The 22,379-nt window shown below is 46.2% G+C and overlaps 1 protein-coding gene across 1 annotated transcript in view; it reads left to right on the top strand.

Moving 5' to 3' along the window:
- The window catches only part of LRRC69 (leucine rich repeat containing 69), a 77,409-nt gene that overhangs the window by 11,067 nt on the left and 43,963 nt on the right, over positions 1–22,379 (top strand). The window contains exons 2-4 of the mRNA XM_030189739.1: positions 8,358–8,484; positions 13,240–13,312; positions 21,231–21,426. Of these exons, the coding sequence (XP_030045599.1) occupies positions 8,358–8,484; positions 13,240–13,312; positions 21,231–21,426 (396 nt within the window). The remainder of the gene's footprint in view (positions 1–8,357; positions 8,485–13,239; positions 13,313–21,230; positions 21,427–22,379) is intronic.

The raw sequence follows: 22,379 nt of genomic DNA on the forward strand, positions 1-22,379 counted from the left end.
GCTCACAGTCACCTCGCCCCCCAGTGGTTAAACCTGGTGGCTCTGTGAACTGATGGCTTACCATTTCCCATGTTCCAGAAGATTTGCTGGTCCGGTCCAGATCTTTCAGCCTTCCAGATTGTTTTGGGGTTTTTTGGAACTAAGCAGTACCCGTACCTGGTGAACTCCCTTGTATGCTGCCTTTATTAACCACCTGGGAAGGTCTCTAGTTTGCCTTGCAACAGAGGTCCTCAGAGGAGTTTTCCTTTGTCTATTAGATTGTAAGCTCTTTGAGCAGGGACTGTCTTTCTTCTATGTTTGTGCAGCGCTGCGTACGCCTTGTAGCGCTATAGAAATGCTAAATAGTAGTAGTAGTAGTAGAGTTTGTTGCAGTGCTGCTGTGCTTTTTCCTGATTGTGGCTTTGACCCTGCTTGCCTCCTGGTTTATTCTTCTGTCTGCTGCCCGCCCAGACCCGGCTTGTTTTCTGGTTTATTCTGCTGCTTGCTGCCTGCCTGGAACCCCGGTGTGCTTTCTGGAAGTTTCCTGCTGTTCGCCAGCCGGCTGCTGTGTCCTGCAGTCCTGCCTTCCAGCCCTGTCCGGTAAGTCCTGTCGGCCACCTGCATCCAGGGGCTCAACTCCTGAGGAACGGCGGTCAAGTGCAGGTGAAGTTTGGGCTGAATTCCTGTCCTGTTTGCTCCAGCTTGAGTTGCCTCCACTGCAGTCTTTGCCTGGTAGTTCCTGTCCTGGGTTGGCTGGTACGTCTGTCCTGCCTTGTCTGTGTTTGGGTGATTCTCCTGCCGCTGCCGCCCCTCGGCAGTGGCCCAAGGGCTCACTAACCCTGAGATTCCAGGAGAGATGTGACAAGGACAGAATTCCTCTCAGCATGAAACGTGACACAGTCTTGTGGCCACTTGGTCTGAGGCTCAGATCCTGGAGATGACATCATTAGAGGGGGAGGAGCTTGACACTACACCAAGCTCAACAATGTCTCAGCTTCCTCGAGGAATGCAGCTTCAAGTGTTCCAATGGGGTTTCCTGTAAAACAAGTGGTATATGAGTAAAGAGCGCCGGGGTGGTAAACTATTGAAAAGGAAGCCCCTGCTGACACTCAGAGGGGAAGGCTCTAGCTTTCGTTTTGCACATCTTCCCCTCGGAGGTCATCTCACATGCTGCTACTCTCAGGCTGCCATCTTGGCCACTCACCCTCTGATTCCATGATTTTTAATTTTATTGGGAGTCTCTCATGAGGGACTTTCTCAAATTTTATTTTATTTATTTATTTGTTACATTTGTACCCCACATTTTCCCACCTATTTGCTTTCTGAAAATGCAACATTGTTGATTATTATTGTTTATAGAGGCCTCTTTGTTGGGTTCTACTGGATAATGTCTTGACCTTTATATCTCAGATTTCTTCTAAAATCTGCCATACATTTTTTCAACTTAGACGTATCCGGTCTGTTAGACCATTTCTTCTGCCTGAACTGGTAAACATTCTAATACTTTCTTTCATTATATCCCAACTTGATTACTGTAATCCCCTTTATATGGGTCTCCCTCAACGTGAACTGCACAGGCTGCAACTCATTCAGAATACAGCGATTAAACTTATCATGGGACACAAGAAATACGATCATGTCACACCACTTTTAAGGGATACCCACTGGTTGCCTGCTTCCTACTGCATCAAATTTAAAATGCTCTTTTTGGTCTATAAAATTTGTTCTTCTGCAGAACCTATTTTTCTCTCTTCACTACTTCTTCCTTATAGACCATCTCGTTCCTTACGCTCTTCACAATAGGACCTTCTGCTTATACCATCGCTGCATGATATACCCTCAGCTACTGAGCGCTGTTTTCTTTTTTCTGTGCAAGCTCCTCAACAATGGAACCATTTACCTGAGGGCTTGAAGACCTCACCCTCCCTATCTCAATTTAAAACAGATTAAAAAACCTATTTTTTTCTGGAAGCTTATGGGTGTTAACTGGATTTGCATGGAACACATATGGCATTAATAGTGTTTTTCTCTCCCAGTGTGTTTTCCTCTCCCCTTTTCCTTTCCTGTCAGCTATTGTGGCTCCTCCCTTGTCCCCACTGTATCAGTCAATCCTTTCAACGTCTTAGTGTGTTTTTAGTTTATTATTTTTCTATCCCTTCTAGATTGTAAGCTGCCTAGACACAAGTTTGATAGGTGGGCTAGAAAGTCTTTAATAAATTTAAACTTGAAACTTGAGATAAAAGTGAAAATAAAAATCTCAAACAATACATTCCTTGTCATCATCAGCAGATGAATCCAGAGACTTGTGGGATATGACCAGTTACCAGCAGGTAGAGGTAGAGAGTACCAAATTGCATTCTGCCACATAGGACGGTATGCTCCTTGGTCAGTCAGTATTCTCTATATCCAGCAGGCAGTGAACATCTCCCATGAGCTCCTGGTTTCTCCTGCTTATGTGGCTTCTGTTCTGGGTTCCCTGGTTCAGTTGAGTTTGGAGGTGGCTAGGTCAGTAGAAGTACCCGACCTGGGGTACACCTGGTGGTGCCAGGCTCGCCCCCTTTCCCCCTCTCCTGCTACTTATTCCTCCTCCTTGTCAGAGAACATTGAAAAAAATGCTGAAACAGAGAAGATTTCTGCTTATGTGGCATTCAGGAGGACAGGGGGTATTTCTACGCTCCTGCAGCTATCTGGATTCAGCCACCTGAAAGCCTGAGGGTGCTGATAAGGCTGGCAAAATTGTGAGGATGATCTTTCTTTCTTTCCTTCTGCCGGGTTTGTGATGTTCGGGTTAGTGCACTGCGGTGGTACACTATTTCTTTCTGAGCAGCCTGTGTGGGGATTTGCATGTGTTGTCATGACAGTACTGTTGGGCCAGTGCTGGAGTGATTTTGGAATTTTTTTTTTTTAATAGTACCTCTCTTCAGTTGGCGGTAGCCATTTTAGTCACAGGCTGGCAATAATGGAGTGGTGCTTTTCCTTTTCTGTCTTCACAGCTTCGGGCCGTTTTGCTGTGGATGGCACCAGCTCCCTTGATTGGAAGAGTTTTTTTGTCTGCCTTGTAGTTTTAGGTCTTGGCTCCTTCTCACATGGTGAATTTCCATACAGAAGAAGCCTGGAGCTTACTGCTCCCAGGTCATTCTTGGCTTCTTAGCTGCCCTGCAGCCTTCTTTCGGCAGCCTTCTTCAGGCTACTCCTCCTGGCTACTTTTTCAGTCCTCCAGCTCACTTCTCTTTCTGAGACGTTGGCTATGCTGACGTGGGCTGTCCTCTTTTCCTGGGAGGAGTGCATTTCCTTCTTGCCTCAAGCTAAGAGGCAACATCTCCTCACCGGTTACCCAGCTTGCTCTTTCCTGACTGCATAGGCAGCCTTTGGCTTGTGTCCCACGCTTGCAGGGGCATTTGCTTGCCCTTTTCTGCGTTTACTCCAGGTACTGGATTGTGGGATTCCTTGTTTTGGTAGCTGAGGCTCTATGCCTTTAGATTGTAAGCTCTCTTGAGCAGGGACTGTCCTTCCCCATGTTTAAGCTTGTACAGCGCTGCGTAACCCTGGCAGCGCTATAGAAATGCTAAGTAGTAGTAGTATGCCACTTGGCTTATTTTTTCTCACTTCCTGAGCCATGGACAATTTCTCTTTTCTGATGTGGGGGCAAGCAGGTGGCCTATGTCTGCATTATCTAGTGGTGTGCCGCTGCAGTGGCAGCCTTCGGGGCTTGTCAGTCATCCTGGATGGCCTGTTTAAGGTGGTGATTCCATGTGTTATTGGGAGCCTTAGACTCCTGGTTGTGTGACCTGTTTTTCAGTCCCTTTCAGCATCATCAGCCTTCAGCTCCTGACTGCATTCATGGACTTTGACTTCAGCATATGACAGCATTTTCACCTCACAGCTGTCTGAGGCTTTAGCCATTTGGGGACATTCAGCATGGGCGATTGCTCTTCAGATTATTTAGTGCTTGTACTGGCCTTCAGTCCACTGTAGCCTTGTAGCTTGGAGTAGGAGCCGGTGGGATGCCCTCTGGGCACCTGGCAGGTTGCAGCTTTCCTGGTTTTTTGCTGCAGATTGTTGTGCCTTCAGTGGCCTCTTTATGGCTGCTGTTCCAGAACCATCATTGGGGGCTACACAGGTTTCCTGGCCTTGCTGCCCACTGCATACTGTCAGGTTCTTGCTATCCTTGAGTGTCCTTTCTCCACTGGCAGATGGTGTGGTTATGTCTTTTGATTCTACAGGCACTCCTTTACCATTAGCAGTTCCAGCTATGTCGGCGTCTGGCAGTTCCTGTGGTCATTGTCGGCCTTTGCCTCATAGTCACAGTGTCAGCTCAATGCATGGCTACGGCTGCATGGCTAGCTCGTGGCTCTATGGTATCAGCAGAATTTGGCTTTTTCATGGCTGTTGAGCTTTTTCCATTGGTACATGTGAAGCGTGGCTCCATCTCTGTCTATACAGCACAGTTTCCCCTTTCCACATACCTCATTACTCGGTATTTGGCTGTGGAGCATGGTTCTGACTACACTGGTGCCACATCACCATATCTAGTGTGGTCCACTTGTGCTTCGTTGGTCCCAGTATACAGCCCTAGTCTTGATGCTGAACATGACCACCTCTGCTTGGTGGCCACAGCAACTTATGGGGTACAGTTCCTTTTCTGATGACTGGGCGCAGCTCCATCTCTGCCTGTTCAGCACGGGCTCCATCGCTGCTCGTTGCGTGCTGCTTTATCTTTATGTGCTGAGCCTTCTATGTCTGGTGAACAGAGCTCCATCTATGACTGTTGAGCTCAGCTCCATATATGCTAGTTGGGCATGGATCCATTTTTGCCTGGTGAGCATGACTGTGTCTGCATGTTGAACGCAGCTACATCGCTGAATGAAGGCCACCACTCCATCTCTGCATGTCGAGTGCATCTGTGTTTCTGAATGTCTCTGTATCATCTCTGTATGTGTATCAAAACTCTCTCTTTCTGAATTTAGTGCACAGCTCCCTCTCTGTACATAGAGCACTAGCACCATCTTTAAATGTAGAACACGGCTCTATCTCTGAATGTAGAGCACAGTACCATCCTGGACGGTAGAGCACAGTTTCCATCTCTGACTCTAGAGCACAGCTCCATCTCCGACTCTAGAGCATAGCTCCATCTCTGAATATGGGGCACAGTACCATCTCTGAACATAGAGCATGACTCCATCTCTGAATGTAAAATGCAGATCCATCTCTGAATGTAGGGCACGGCACCATCTCTGAATGTGGAGCACAGATTTGCCTCAGACTGTAAAGCACAGCTCCGTCTCAGATTGTGGAACACGGCTCATCTTAGACTGTGAAGCATGACTCCATCTCTGAATGGAGGGCATGGCTCCATCTCTGAATGGTGAGCATAGCTCCATCTGGGATAATCAGCAAGGCTCTATCTATAAATATGGATCATAGTGCTATCTTGGGGGTGTGGAGTATGGCTTCATCTCGGCTTCATCCATATTGCTCCAGTACAGTTGGCTCTGTTGCTGCCTATGGGACACAGGCTTCCTCCTGGGTTTTGGAGCATGGCACCTTCTCTGAATGTATGCTACTCATCCTCTGAGTGCAAGGTGAGGTTTCATTTCAGGAAGTGGATCACCTTCTTCCTCTTGGTTAGCATCATAGCTTCATCCTTGGAGTTGTCCAAAGCTCTATCTCTGGATATGTAGTTCAGTTCCACCTCAGATTATGGAGCACTGCTCCTTGTCTGGCTCTGTGGTGCAGCTCTGTCTCTGAATATGGGAACAGCTACATCTCTGGATGAGGAGTACTGCACTCTGGAAGTACACCCATCTCTGAATGTGCACAACAGCTTTGAACGCTGTTCCATATCTGACTCTCAGACTGGTCTCATCCTTGTCATCTATGACTTTCCCACTTTGTTCGGGAATCTGTTCTAGCTGGGGTGCATGCCTCTTGTAGTGCATAGCTCAGCCCTTTCTGTGTGTAATGTCGCTAACTGGTGTTATATTTCAGCTCATCCTATGTTTATAGGGTTCTGCTTGGCTCCGAGCCTGGGACACAGTCTCACTGTATCCTGGGCCTCAGCCCTATCATGTGACAGAATCATCCCCATCTTATGTCAGAGTTCTGTGTGCCTTCATGCTTGAACTGGTTCCATCTCTGCTGGTCTGTGGTGGCTCCAGCTTGGCAATTTTTGCTTGTTTTTTTTTTTTTTTTGTTACATTTGTACCCCGCGCTTTCCCACTCATGGCAGGCTCAATGCGGCAGGCAATGGAGGGTTAAGTGACTTGCCCAGAGTCACAAGGAGCTGCCTGTGCCGGGAATCGAACTCAGTTTCTCAGTTCCCCAGGACCAAAGTCCACCACCCTAACCACTAGGCTACTCCTCCATCACTAATTTGAAATCTTGACAGTGTTCTGTGCAGATCCCTTATTTGTGGTCTCTGAGTCAAGGATGACTCTCAGCATGGTCCCGCCATTGTAGCCTGTGGTGGTATCCACATTTCCATTTTCATTAATCAGCCATTTTTTTCCTCCATTCTTTGGGAGGAAAATTATCCAGGGAGTTTCCATCTGCTGCTTTATATCGTGGTCGCTGTGGGCCTTTCTGGCACCTTAAGGCCATCAATGAATGTCTGGATGTAGTCTCCCTCCCTATTGGTGGGCCCCAGTTGGGCAAATGCAACCTCATGCAGCCATAGCTCACTGGAATTGGGCGCCTATTGCTTGGCATATGTCTTCTGGGTGTGTCTCCTCTTCATTCTGTTCTATGAAGGTCCCTGTAAAGGATTTTAAAATTGCTTTTCAACTCTGTCTGAGTGATCGACAGTGCAGAGGGAGGTGGAGCATGTTTTGAGTTCAGGCTGGCCACCTGGACGGAGATACATGTGACCACATTCCCACGTCTCAAGCATTCTGTAATTTTCCTTAACTCTGAAAATGAGTTCTAAGCCTAATAAAAAGGGGGGACCTCTTATAGCAAAATTAGAAGCTCACCTATGGCAGACGTGCCACATAGGAACCTAAATGCCTGGTTACGAGACTCTGGCTTCGCTGAAAAGGGGCTTCTCTCAGCTGATGTAAAAAACCTGGGTGATGTGTGACCAGTGATGTATGTATATTATGATTGTTTATTGTTGCTTTTCCTGGTCGAGAGACTACTGGATTTGCTTGGATGTAGTGACCAGTGATGTAATGATTGTTTTTCTCTTCAACTATAGATAGGTATTATTGTTTCTATTCAGTTATATAGCTTAATCATTGGGTATCTTAGACAATAATAACTTATAACCTCTAATAAAAGTCTTATTTACCTAATACGAATCCAAAAGAATCCTCAGTAATTGTTGAGTAGTCTGTGTTAGTGTTGTGTTAATGAGGCAGGCTGTAAAACCAGGTCAGTACAGTCCCCTACATGGTCCTTGTGACATGTTTTCCAGAGCTTGTCCAGTTGATGGTTTCAGCTAGGTCTAAGGCATCCTTTTGGGCAACAGTACTTTCCACAGCTGTGTCTGGTTCCCATCCTACACATGGACTGCTTTGCTACATCCCACAAGTCTCTGGATTTGTCTGCTGCTGATGACACAGAAGGAAAAATTGTCTTAACTTTAGTCACAGCAGAAGAATCCAGAGTCCCATCCTTTCATGAGGTTGACACAATCATTCAATCTGTTCTGTGCTTAGGTTTCTTGCTTTGGTTGCCTGTGCATAGTTCTGCTAGTTGACAGTTTATGCCTCATTCTGTGAGGAGAGGAGAAATGTTTGCCTATTATTCCTTCTGCTTTATTACAAGAAATACTGACTGACCAGGATTATACCGTCCTATGTGGCAGAGTTCAGTTTGATACTCTCTATCTCTTCCTGTTGGTAGATGATCATCTGCTGTGACTACAGGAAATAAAATTATCCAGTAAAATATAATTTTTGCATAGAGCATATTCAAAGCTATTCCAAAAGTACAAAAGCCTCAAGTGAAAGTTGAAAACAAAGTTAAACCTTCATTGAAAAGGAACCAAAAGTAAAAGAAAACAACCCCAAGCGGCCACAACATTGTTAATTTTAATTATGTATATTATAATAAACATATTTCCTGAAGCATCTTACCTGCTTTGACTGTGAGTCTTGAGTAGATCGTAAGCAGGGTCTGTCTTTTATATGTATATGTACAGCGCTGCATATGTCTGACTGCTATAGCAATAAGTAGTAATAGATTGTCATGGGCAGTACCACTATACACTGCATTCTGATGTGTGACACAAACCGTCATATTGCTCTAGTGATTTTCACAGTGTAATGGGTCAAATACAAAGGCCTGATTTTATCAACTCTTTGTGTTAGTGAGGAAAACCTTTCTTGTATTATGTCCAGTGTGTATACACATTTATTGTATGTATATGTTTTCAGTTGACAGTATTATATTTGGGAAACAATGTCTTTGAAGAAGTTCCAGAGGTACTGAAATATCTCGATTCATTACAGAAGTTGTATATGTTTGGAAATAGGATAACCAAAATATCATCTAATATATTTGGTAAGTCTATTTTGGTTTTTAACAAAAATATATTACAGTGTTTGTTATTTATTTTATTCATATTTCTATCTCCTGGCTAAAACCCCAAACTCCAAAATATAAATATAGGGGATAATTCTCTATAGGTTGCCCAAATATTGGGTGCCAGGAAATATGTGCTAAGCACGAATTCTATATTGGCAATCATATGCATAATTTATGTATTTATTAATTTCCACAGTTTCTATACTGCATTATCCCCCCTCCCCCTTTTACAAAGCCGCGCTAGCGGCTGCCAGTGTGGTAATGCTGACACAGCTCATTCAAAGTGAATGGGCTGTGCCGGCATTACTGTGCGGCTTTGTAAAAGGGGGGTATCTGCAGAATTAGGCAGTTCATAAATTAATATAGATATTTAAAATGATTAAAAAACCATAGAAGTTTAAAATTATGAATAATGAAAACCATATAAACATGTTCCAAAAACTTAAAACCTTCAGCTGAAAGCATGTTGAAACAGAAAAGCCTTCAATAACTTCTGAAACTGCAAATAATTTTGCATGCTATGCAGCTGTTCAGAAGTGTATTCCATAGTCTTGCACCTTCAACATAAAACATCCTAGATCTGTAATCCTTTAATCTGATGTGTCTGAACGAGGGAATATTCAATAATTGCCATTCTAGAATACAAGTGTAAGTCTACAGTTATGTGTCTAACTGAAGCCATGAGCACTTATGTTAGGTCAAAGGCTTATACAAATGCTCGTGCCTAATTGCTGCCAATTAGGCATGAACTGAGAGTATTCTATAACCCACGTTCAGGCACCCAATCGGCTCATGCCACTCCCAGGTCCATGCCGCATGCTATGGATTTTACATGCACAATTTCTAGAATCCTGATTGAGTAGTTACACATGTAACTGCTAATTAGTACCAATGAACACCAGTTATATTCAATAATAGGTTGTTAAAGCCAATTAGCAGCTAAATATTAAAGTTTATACACAGTGGCGTTTCTAGGTCAGCTGCCACCCGGGGTTGATCGCCACTGTGCATGCCCCCCAGGTGTAGCACACCCCCCTGACACATCACCTCCATCCCACCGGCGCAGCACACCCCCGATGCTTCACCCCCCCCCCCCACTCTCCCCCCCCGGAACATCACCTCCACCTCCACCTCCACCACTCCAGCGCATCATCCACCCCCCTCCAGCACACCACCTCCATCTCCCCCTCTCCGGCACATCACCTTCACCCCCCCCCCCATCCCCACCCCACCCCGGCGCATTGCTCTTACTTCCTGGGAGTGCTGGGAGCAGTCACATGGCTGTTGGCTCTACCAGTTCACTACTCTGGAACAGAAAGTAACATCAGAGGGAACAGGGAACCGGCAGAGCCAATGGCTGTGCAGCTGCTCCCTGCACCCCCTTGCATGCACTCAGGTCAGACCGCCCCCACCGTCCCACCCTCGGTACGTCACTGGTTATGCATGTAACTGGTACCATTGTATAACTTCTGCATGCTAAGTGTAAAATTCTGCCTGCAATGACAGAATTAGGGGGATACAGTTTGGGGCAAAATTAAGGCACCCCTGGCCAAACTGTATCTTTCAATAACTCTCTAAGGGGCTCTTTTATTAAGCTGCACTAAAAAGTGATCTGCACTACTTGCAGTGCATAGGTTTCCCACACGTTGAGGCCACTTTTCACAAAGAGGTAAAATGGCAGCATTTGTCTTTTTTTCCCGTAATAGCCATGCGCTAATTTTCCAATTAACACATGGCCATTAGCATGGGAACCCTTACCACCACCTATTTACTAGGCAGTAAGGGCTCCTGCACGAATCCCACGCTAATCGGGTAGTGTATGGCAATGTACCCATGTTATCTGATTAGCGCAGGGCACGCCTACTCTCTGCCAATAAATACACCTCCCGCACTAAAAAATAAAACCTATTTATTTTTATTGAGAATGCAAGTGGAGGAAGGAATCTGCGTTTGTTAAATTTTTCGACGGAGCTAATCTGGGGACACAGTACAATCGCTGGGTGGCTGGGGGGGGAGGGCAGGGGACACAGGACAATCGCTGGGTGGCTGAAGGGGGGGCAGGGAGAGAGCATAATCGCTGGGTAGCTGGAGGGGGAGCAGGGGAGAGAGGAGAATCGCTGCATGGCTCGAGGGGGGGCAAGGGATACAGGAGAATCGCAGGGTGGCTGGAGGGGGGCAGGGGAAACAGGAGAATAGCTGGGTGGCTGGAGGGGGGGCAGGGGAGAGAGCAGAATCGCTGGGTGGCTGGAGGGGGGCAGGTGACACAGGACAATCGCTGGGGAGGGGGGCAGGGGAGAGAGCAGAATTGCTGGGTGGCTGGAGGGGGCAGGGGAGAGAGGACAATCACACACACTCTCTCTCTCACAGACACACTCGCACCCAGTCTCACTCTCTGTCACACACACACACTCGCACGGTGCTGACAACCACGCAGAGGGGGGGAGAGGCAGGGGGTCCTGAGACCACAGGGAAGGGGAGGGTAAAGCAGAGGGGGTCCTCAGACCTGAGAGGGAGAGGGGATCCTGAGACCAGAGGGGAGGGGATCCTGAGACCAGAAGGGGGAGGGGGTCCTGAGACCACAGAGGGAGGGGGGAGGTATCTCTGTTACACACACACTCTCTCTCTCTCTCACACACACTCTCTCACAGTCAGTGTCTTTCTCTCTCTCACTCAGTCTCTTACACTATGTCTCACACTGTATCACATTCACTCTCTGTGTCACAAAGTCACTCTCACACACTCTCGGTCTCATACACTCTCTCGGTCTCACAGAGAGTCTGTGTATCACACACATACTCTCACACTTTGTCTCACACACAATATATCTCACACACACTCTCTCACACACAGTGTATCTGTGTGAAACATACTCTATCACAGTCACTGTGTCTCACATACGCACTCGCACACACTCTCATTCAAACACACACACTCTCATTCTCACACACACACTCTCTCTCACACACTCGCACCCAGACTCACTCTCTCTGTCACACACACACACTTTCACTCTCTCTCTCACACAGTCACTCACACGCACTCTCTCAAACATACACACTCCGAGGAAAACCTTGCTAGTGCCCGTTTCATTTGTGTCAGAAACGGGCCTTATTTACTAGTAAATAAATAAATATCACTTAGAAAGAAGCGTCTCTTTAGAGAATGAAACGAGGACAAAGTTTGTTCCCATTCCTTACCTTATTACTACTATAAATCACTTATATAGCGCTACCAGTCGTACGCAGTGCTTTACAATTGAACATGAAGAAAGATAGTCCCTGCTCAAAAGAGCTTACAATCTAAATCAGGACAAAAAGACAGGACCAACAAGGATAAGGGAAGGACAGACAGAAGGACACATAAGGATAAGATAAAAGTTACAAGTCAGGAGTTGAAAGCAGCATCAAACAGGTAGGCCTTTAGCCCGGATTTGAAGGCAGCCAAGGATGGATCTAGACGTAATGGCTCAGGAAGCTTATTCCAGGCATAAGGTGCGGCGAGATAGAAGGAGCGGAGTCTGGAGTTAGCGATGGAGGAGAAGGGTGCAATTAGGAGAGATTTGCCTAGTGAACGGAGTTCTAGGGAAGGAGTGTAGGGAGAGATGAGGGTGGAGAGGTAGTGAGGGGCTGCAGAGTGAATGCACTTATAGGTCAACAAGAGGAGCTTGAATTGTATACAGAAACGGATAGGGAGCCAGTGAAGCGATTTCAGGAGAGGGCTGATATGGGCATAACGACTTTGGCGAAATATTAGTCGTGTGGCAGAGTTTTGAACAGATTGAAGCTTCCCCGCAAGCTTTGATTTCCAGGGCCAGATTAACACTATATTGGGCCCTAAGCAGACTGCGACCTTTACTGCCCGGGCCCGGGGGCCCCAACCACTGTCAGTCCGCCTCTGCCTGTGTCATTCTCTATCCTGCATAGCTAACTGGGCATCTAGGACTGCATAAAAGGCAAATCCAATTTGCCCATTTAGCTTTACGGGTATGTGGGTAACTTCTGGGTGCACCCACCACGGTTATGCAGTGCCGCTGCCTGGACTGGGGGGTTCTGAGCGTTCCAGTGGGATTGGAATCAGAGAGAGGTGTTAGGAGTGGCCAGTCTTATGCAAGTACATAACAAATTAGCCCAGACATGGCTCAGCATTGAATATCTGGGGCTAATTAAGTGCTGATTGCTGCAGGCTGAATATTGACTGGTTTGATTTTTAATAGCTCCAACTGAAGAAAAGACTACTGTACCTTACAGCCATATAAAATGCATTAACCAAAAGATCACTGAGATTTTAATTTGTGATGAAGGGAACATATATACCAGTTCTTTAAAATTTATTTCAGTGTTTGCCCCAGAACCTTTTTAATGGGCATGCCACCCATCTGATTTTACTGACTGCCCAGGAGTTGAATTTATAAATAATAAAAAATGTTTGTAATACTGCAGTACTCCTCTGCCCCCCTCCTGGCTACTCCTTCATGCTGTCCGGCTGTCAAAACTTTCTGGGGAGAACACTACTTATTTGAATAAAACCAGGCTCAGAATCTGAAAAATACCAGTTTATATATACTCAAGCAATGAAATTATGTACCAACAAAATTTTATCTCGTAAGGTAATTTTTTCTTAAACTGTTTATCAAAAGAAGGAAGACCAGCCATTTCAAAAATTGTGGGCAATTAAACCATGAGGAGTATAAAATATCTAACTTTTCCACTGGAAATAATTTTCTTTCAACAGATGGATTACAAAATTTGAAGATCCTCAATCTGAACAACAACAAGATCACATATATTCCATCACAGATTTACAGGTACTCCTGATTACACATTATTGTATCTATCATTTATTTTATTGTAAAGCATTTTGGGATAGAGTATTAGGGCAGATGATGGCAAATAAAGACCAATTGGCTCATCCAATATGTCCAGTTATTTCTTGCACTGCTAAGGATATATTCAATGGTTGAAGGAAAGGTGCTGGTACTCAGCTGGAGGGGGGGGGGGGGGGACTGAAGAAGGAGAGAGGAAATCAAGATGATTGTCCAGTACACCACAGCCCCACAGAAGCCCTAATCTGCCACCAGCTGAGAGCTCAGTCACCATGAGGGGCATAATCGAAAGGGAAGCCCAAGTTTTGCTGAGGATGTCCTCGCAAAACGTCCCACTGGAGGGGCGGGGAAACCCATATTAAGCCTCAAACTTGTGCCCTCTGCTGGGAAGCCTCCCATCTGTCCACATAAGCTCGTGCCTCCTCCACTCAGTCAAAAAAGTGTACCTGTCCTTTGTCCACAATTTTAAGCCTTGCTGGATACAGCAAACTGAATCTAAGTTTTAAATCACACAGCTTAGAGCACACTGGAACAAGTGTCTTATGTGCTGCTGACACCTTAGTAGAATAACACTCGGGTATTTTGATATTGCAGTTGAGTGCCTCCACGCAATGTCTGTAGAATCATCATGTTATGCGCATAGTTAAGGACTCTTAAAATCACCACTCTATGTCGAACCTCTCCATCTCTACGCTGTCCCAGCCGATGCGCTCGCTCCACTCGGAAGGCTCCCGCCAGATCTATAAGCAATAGCGCCCCCTGGAAGCCAGGACTCCAGAAATTTTCTCAGGTCCGGCTTCGCAAGCACCTCTGGGAGACCCACCAGCCTCAAATTATTCCGACATGAGCGGTTTTCCAAATCTTCAAGCTTTGCCTCCACATCTGCTAAACGCGCCTGCACACGTGGTTGCTCCACCGATATCCCTTGCACTGTGTCCTTCGGCTCTACCGACATTGCAGCATATGTCTCCTCCATCCCTTCTAGCTTGTCCAGAATCAGCTGTAGTTTTTTCCCCACCGTCTGTTCCACAGCTGCCCTCACCTCCTCCGATATCTCTGCCGCCCACAGGGAACTCGGGGACGGAGGCCCGTTCTTGTCCGCCATCTTGGCTTCTGTCATCCGGCCCCTCTCCCGACTCTCTTTCTTTGCCAATTTGGCGGCCATCCAATCTCCCAGCTGCCTCAAACATCTGACCGCGCGACACTGCTTGCTTATAGAGGTAATTATTTACTTTTTGCGAGGTAAAATGTACCGATTCTAAGCGCTGATTACATCGGGTGCTCCAGAGCAGCCACACACCACCTCCTCGCTACTCCATGGCCCAACTGGAAGTCCACAAATATATATTTAATAGTTCTCTGAGGACAAGCAGGCCATAGGCTTCTCATAAAGTGGGAGATATCCCCCGATGGAGCCCCAGTATGGACACTACCCAATATTCCTAACACTTTACGAAGCCTTTGGTAGGCTCACACCACGCATGCGATAGTTCTATCCCGCCTTCTTGAGTTGCACGGGACCCGCATTTTCACTTACTCCATGGAGCTGATGAGATGTGTCTTTTATTGCTGTAGCGTATTGTGAGATTTATTTCACTTTTGCCTTCCTGCCTGTTCTATTTTCTGTGAGTAGCGCGGGATTCTTCTAATTTTGTTTCATTTTTTTCTCCCTTCTTCTTTTTTATTAGGTTTCTCAGCCCTTCTGTTTCCTTTCCTTTTTTTTTTTTTGCGGCTCCCGGCTGTTTTTAGGCCTAAGCTCTGGCTGGGTTACCTTAAAAAAAAAAAAATCTTAAGATTTTATTCCCCCTTTTCTATCATTGAGCTGTTTGATTTCGCTGTGGCTATTTTTTTCCATGATGTCCCCAATATCTGTAAGTGGGGTGTTATAGGACCATGTCTATGACTGACCCACAAGCAGGCATGCTCATACTCTGGAGTTTTTTGGGAAGAAAGCTTTTCAGGGCTCGATGCTCATTTCCCGCATCCAGCCCTATCAGCTTTACATGAGCATTTACTTGAAATCCTTGGTGGATACTGTGCTTGAGATTGAAGACATTCTCCCACCGGAGCAGGCTGCATGCCTTTGCCAGATAGCCGCAAAGCAGAAGGGATGTAGAAAGCACATAGCTTGGGCCACTTTTGATACTTTTGGTCAGGGGTGTAGCCACGGGCGGGCCTGGATGGGCCCAGGCCAAGCCACTTTCCCTCCAGGCCCGCCCACCCAACATCCCCTCGCCCAGGGTTTAAATCTTTTTTTACCTCCATCGAAGCGTCCGCGTCATCGAAAGCCCTGCCCATCGAGTCTTCCCTCAGAGTCCCACCTTCTGATGTAATTTCCTCTTTCCGCGAGGGCAGGACTCTGAGGGAACAAACTTGAAGGGAAGGCTAGAGATGGGCAGGGCTTTCAATAACGCGGCAGCTTCGATGGAGGTAATCAGGGGAGAGAGGAGAATCGCTGAGTATGGATGGCTGGAGGGGGGCAGGGGAGAGGAGAGAATCGCTGGGTGTGAATGGCTGGAGGGGGGCAGGGGAGAGGAGAGAATTGCTGGGTATGGATGGCTGGAGGGGAGGCAGGGGAGAGGAGAGAATCGCTGGGTATGGGTGGCTGGAGGGGGGGACAGGGGAGAGGAGAGAATTGCTGGGTATGGGTGGCTGGAGCGGGGCAGGGGAAGCCCTGGAAACGGAATTAAGAGGACAGATAGCAGCAGACTCAGATACTGGGCTAGCATGATCAGAAAAACAAAGTCACCAGACAACAAGGGTAGAAAAAAATCATTTTATTTTCATTATAGTGTTTGGAATATGTCCACTTTGAGAATCAGGTGCTCAACATTAAAAGTTTAGATTTATTTACTTATTTATGGCATTTTATCCCACATTAAATATGAATTAGATTGGAACCTGGGATCATTTCATTTTTTTTTTCCTGGAAAGAGTAATGCATTGCCCCCCCCCTCCCGGCTCTCTCCCCGGCTATAGCCAGCTCTGCAATTTTGAGGGGAAGCGCAGAGGTGGACCGGGGAGACAGCCTGTTGTTAAACATTTACCAGCACACAACTAGTGCCCACCCATCCAACCTGTTGGCCCACCCAAAAATTGCCTTCTGGCTACGCCACTGCTTTTGGTATGGCATCCAGGTTTTATGCTGTAGGTATTGGCATGCGCTTTGTTCTGTTCTCTGAGTCTGATGTACAACGTGCAGGACGTCAGCATGCAACAGAACGAAGACTTTTTTGAGTGCAGGACGCAGAGGACGTTGGCTGGCGGGGATTGGGGTCCCCCGCCAGCAAAACCGAAGGTAGGTGACGGCAGGAGAGGGTTCGCGGGGGGGGGGGGGGGGGTTCGAGAGGGTTGTCGGGAGGGGGTCCAGGAGGAAATCTACTGGGGCCCATGCCCCCTCAGGCCCCACGTAGCTACACCACTGGTGGCTACACAATTGGTAAGCGGTCTCAATAATAAAACATATAGGGACATGCTTAGGAACCTCAACATGTATACACTGGAAGAGAGGCAGGAGAGAGGGGATATCATAGAGACGTTTAAGTACATCAGTGGCATTAATATACAGGAGGTGAGCCTTTATCAAATGAAAGGAAGGTATGAGGGGGCATACGATGAAGTTAAGAGGAAATAGGCTTAGAAAGAATCTAAGAAAATACTCTTTCACGGAAAAGGCAGTGGATGCATGGAATGGCCTCCCAGTTGTGGTTGTGGAGACAAGGACTGTGTCAGAATTTAAGAAAGCGTGGGACAGGCACATGGGATCCCTTAAGAAAGGAAGAGTTAGTAGTTACTGAGGATGGGCAGACTGGATGGGCCTTTTGACCCTTATCTGCTGTCATATTTCAATGTTTTTGTGAAATGGAGACAAAAACTGAAAGCAGAGATACCAGACTGCATGTCATGCAACACCAGAGAAATAGAAAGTGTGATAAACTCGCCTCTAGGATAGTTGGGTTAAGGCAGTTTCAGTCTGAAATACAAGTCCCAGAAGGCATTGCAGGCAAGGAGCCAGAGGGGGAGATGAAGAACCCGGACTGGACTCCTAGCTGCAATCAGGAAAGACTTGGATGTAGGCTGGCAGGTGATGTAGAGTGGCTGCCACTAGGCGGAAAGAGAGTTAGGAAACCCTGTGTGCAGGAGCTCATCATTGGTCTCATTAGTTTAATGCTCAATTCAGCTGGTTTGGGTGTGAGGAAGCTAATGGAAGGAGAATGATTGGTTGTGGTAGCTGAAGCCAGGGATTGATTAGGCAGGTGGGAAGGAGTCCCAGCAGTGTGGTGCAGTTCAGTTCAGGAGAGAGAAGCAGAAGGAGAGAAGTATTTGCAGGCTGAAAATCCTTGGGCAGGGAGGTCCCTAAAGTACTGAAGCAGGCTGAGATTCCTTGGGTGAGAGGAAGTCCCAAAAGTATTGAATTCACTGTGAACCTGATGCAGGGGAAAACCCTTGGGTAGAAGGAGTCCCTAAAATATTGAACTATCCTGAAGATAAAGAGGATAGAAGGTAGAAAATGCTGCTTGGTGACTGAACTGTGATGATGAACTGAAAAAACTGTTTGTCTGGGGAATTGAATTACTGTTTATTGTGCCCTGGATAAAGAGCCCAGACTGAAGCCTGTAAGCCTGTATTGAATCCTGGTATGTGCTATGCTGCTATTGGAACTGTGTACTAGAAACCTGCATGGAATAAAAGTTCTTAAGATTGAAGTTACTGGTGGACATCTGTTTCTTCACTGTACCGGGAGCCTGTGGCTGGAGGAGATTGTTCTATCTTTGGCTGCACAAGAGAGGTACCTGGTTACAAAAGAAATGCATGTCGTCCTGTACAGTGCAAAATAAAGTCGACATGTAAAAACTCTCAACACTGGCATAATTCAATCACTCAACTGAAAATAAAATCATTTTTCCTACCTTTGTTGGCTGATGATTTTATTATTCTAATCATCTTGTTCCCAGTCTCTGGTTGTTCTTTCCTCTGTCTGTGCTCTTAATTCTGTTTCCAGGGCTTCCTTTCTATTTCATTTTTTGTTTCTTTTCTCACTTCCTTTCTTTATCACTTCCTGTCTTATGTCTGTTTGGCACTGATCTTTCACATTCAGCTTTCTTCAATTTTTCCACCTCCTTCACAAATCTATCTAGCTTTCCCTTTTCCCTTTCTCCTTTCCTTCATGTGCAGCATGTCTCCCCTCTTCCCTTCATATTCAGCCTTTCATCCTCCCCCTTCCATCCATGTGCATTTTCCCTTTCTTCCCTTCTATTCCATTCATGTGCAGTCTTTCCCCTCCCTTCCATTCCATCCCATCCAGGTGCATTTCCCTCCCTTTCCTTCCATTCATATGCAACCTTTCCCCCTTTCCCATCCGTTCCATTCACATGCAGCCTTTCCTCTTGTCCTTCCCTTCCATTCCATCCATTTGCATTTCTCTTTTTTCCTTTTCATTCATATGTAGCCTTTCCCCCTCTCTTTTCCCTGCCCTCCCAGCCAAGTGCAGCATTTTCCCATTCTCCCTTTCCTTTCATGTGCATTCCCCCCTCCCTTCCATTCATGTGCAGCCTTTCCCCCTCTCCCTTCTGTTCATGTGCTTTTCCTCCTCTCCCTGCCCTCCTATCCCAGTGCAGTCTTCCTCTTCTCTTCCCTTCCATCCATGTACATTTCTCCCTCCCCACCATTCATATGTAGCCTTCCCCCCCCCCCCCCGTCACTGCCCTCCTATCCAAGAGCAGCAATTTCCCCTTTCCTTCCCTTCCATTTATATGCAGCCTTTCCCACTTTCCCTTCCCTTCTATCCAAGTGCAGCCTCTCTCCCTCTCCATCATATGACACCTTTCTCTCCTTGCCCCCGATGCATCAGCGATCCTCAGTTGCTGCTGCCCGTGCTGGCTCCAAGAATCAAAATGGTGGCTGCGACCTCTCACAGTAGTCTTGCGAGAGTTTGCAGCCATCATTTAGAACCACAGAGCCAGCACGGGAAGCAGTGATTTCAGTATTGTTGCTGCCTGACCAACACCAAAGCCCCCTCCAAGAACTGGGGAAAGCCCCGAGTCCCCAGACCTACTTGAACCATTCAGGTAGATCCGGGGACTTGGGGCTTTCCTGTGTGGCTTTCACTGGGGGTGCAACAAAGCACCCCCTTGCATCCCCGCAGCAACACCTATGCTCAGAATAGATTCCCAAACTCTAACCAGCGAGAAAGATCTATCCCTAAATGGGATCTGACAAGCTTTAATGTTGTTATAGAAAAACAGAGAGCACAGAGTACATCTGAAGAAGTATTTGACCCCTCTGCCTCTTTATATACTACTCTGCAATGAACTAATGTAAGACAGCAGCTTTTCAGATAAATCACAGAGTACATCTGAAGAAGTATTTGACCCCTCTGCCTCTTTATATACTACTCTGCAATGAACTAATGTAAGACAGCAGCTTTTCAGATAAATCGAAATCGCAATGTACAGAGCCCCCTGCAGGAGAGGCAAAGGAACTAAATCACTTCCAAATTAGAGGCGGGGGAAAGGAAGTATGAAATATACAAAAACATACAACAACCCATCAGATGTATACAGAAGAAAGAAGATATCCAACCCAGTCAGATTTTGAATTAGGCATATAACATCTCTAAAAGGCCACTAGACCTCTATGAAACTAAAATTCTCAGCAAAGGTTTCTGCCAGGTATTTCTGACCTGGATTGGCCACTGTTGGAAACAGGACACTGAGCTAGATGGACCATTGGTCTGACCCAGTATGACTATTCTTATGTTCTCTTTTTTTCCCTTTTTTAAATTGAATTTACAGAATTTATGTCCATAATAACACAAACAAGAAATGCATAAGATACTTAAGGACCCTTTTATCAAAGTTTGGCGGGCCTACTGCAGGCATGCCACGCAGCGATTTGGCTCTACCACCAGGCGCAGCCATTGAGGTGGTAAGGGCTCTCATGGTAACCGGGCAGTTCACAGCAGTGCCCGATTACTGCCGGGTACACTCTGGCACTACAAATTATTAGTATTGAGATCTTTAAGTTTGTCCCACATACACTTTGTGATGAAGACCATTGATCATTTTAGTAGTTACCCTCTGGACTGACTCCATCCTTTTTATTTTTTTCAAGGTGTTGTCTTCAGAACTGTACACATAACTCTAAATGAGGTCTCACCAGAGACTTATACAGAGGCACTATCATCTTCTTTTTCCTGCTGGTCATTCCTGTCCCTATGCATCCTTCTGGTTTTTGCCGTTGCCTTTTCCTACTTAAAATTATCACATATGATCACATCCAAGTCCTGCTCCTCTTTCATGTACAAAAGTACCTCATTCCCTAAACTGTTCTGCTACCTCAGGGTTTGAAGCCCAAATGCATGATCCTGCATTTTTTAGCATGAAATGTTAGCTGTCAAATTCTGGACAATTCTTCAAGCTTCACTAGGTCCCTCCTTATATTATTTATACCATCACGGGTGTCTACACTATTATAGAGGGTTCATGCAGCACAGCAAAACATGAACAGTAACAAAATAGAGCCAGCTACAAGAACTGAGATAATCAAAATAATGCACATTCAGGCTACCGAATATAAAGTTTATTAAGAGACCTGACAGAGACCGTGTGCAATGGTCAGCCTATGTCAGAGATCCTCTAGACGTAGTACAATTTTAAAAAATCTGCTATCATAGTTCTTTATTAAATAGGCAAAATATAGGCACATTTCTGCCTTATTAACCTATGCAATGCACCCTATCATAAAATTACCTCTTAGAGGGTATACAGTAGGTCCAGTTCAAGAGATTTCTTTAACTTCATAGGGAAATGAGAAAAGGTCTTAATGGATTTTGAGAACAAGTAATGGTAATCAGAATTTTGCAGAAATTTATGCTGATTTGCTGTTTTAACTATCCCAGGTTAAGGAGTCTTCGGCACCTGTCTTTAAATGGTAATCAGCTAAAATATATTCCTAAAGAATTTGGTCTCATGGAAGACTTATTTGAGCTCCAGTTGGCTAAGAATCAGCTTGTGGATTTGCCTGAAGATATTGGATGCATGACCAACCTTTGCATACTCTGTTTATCAAGAAACCAGCTGTCAGAGCTTCCAGAAGTAAGTGAAACCCTTACAATTACAATACCATCCATCTGTCCTGATCTTTCTGGCAGCATAATATTATGGGTACCATATTGCACTACAGTTATATACAAGCATTCAGATTGAATCAACCCAAAATAGAGCAGACATTATCATTATGCTGTTTGTTTCATAGCACTATGCTCATCTGATTCAGCATTGAGTGCTGAAACTCCAAAATTTATGGCATAGGGGATAATGTAACATATTAAAAGTCCTGGTGGTAACACAGACATCCACATTATCTGACAGCCTTTGATGGTAGAATCAATTAGCAACTGGGTCTAAAGAAGCCCTCATGGGAATGCAGGTGCTCACATACGTGCAATACAAGGGGATAAGCAGGGGTGGACTGAGGGTGGTCTGGGCCCCCGCCCGGCTGCTGCCTGACACCCCCTGCCGCCACAGCTGCCGCCCCCACTGCCCTGGTCCTGCTTGAGGGGTCCTGGTAGTCTGGTAGCCTCTGCAGCGGGGACATGTTCTTTCCTGCCTGCTGCGTAGACTGTTATTCCCCCGCCTGCTGGCACTGCCATGTTTTTAAAATGGCAGACGAGACTTCCCATGGTAGTCTCGTGGGTCTTGACAGTCTTGTGAGACTTCCGCAGGGAGTTTCGGCTGCCATTTTTAAAATACGATGGTGCCAGGCGGGGGAGAATAGTGGCAGCCCGGGCAGGAAAGAACATGTTCCCTCTGTTGAGGCCTCTAGATCACCAGCAGTGCGCCAGTCATCTGGGCAGAGCCTCTTGGCCCCTAGAGTTTCTGGGCCCTCGGGCACTGCCCGGTTGCCCAAATGGTCAGTCTGCCCCTGGGGATAAGAATAGTACAAGATGGATAGGAAGCAAAGGAAGTGGAAAGGCAGAAGAGATGGGAGATAGGACAGTTGGCAGTTGATATCCTTTTCTACGTCGAGATGGATGTATGCTGGGAGA

Source organism: Microcaecilia unicolor, chromosome 1 (assembly GCF_901765095.1).
Source record: "Microcaecilia unicolor chromosome 1, aMicUni1.1, whole genome shotgun sequence".
Lineage (NCBI taxonomy): Eukaryota > Metazoa > Chordata > Amphibia > Gymnophiona > Siphonopidae > Microcaecilia > Microcaecilia unicolor.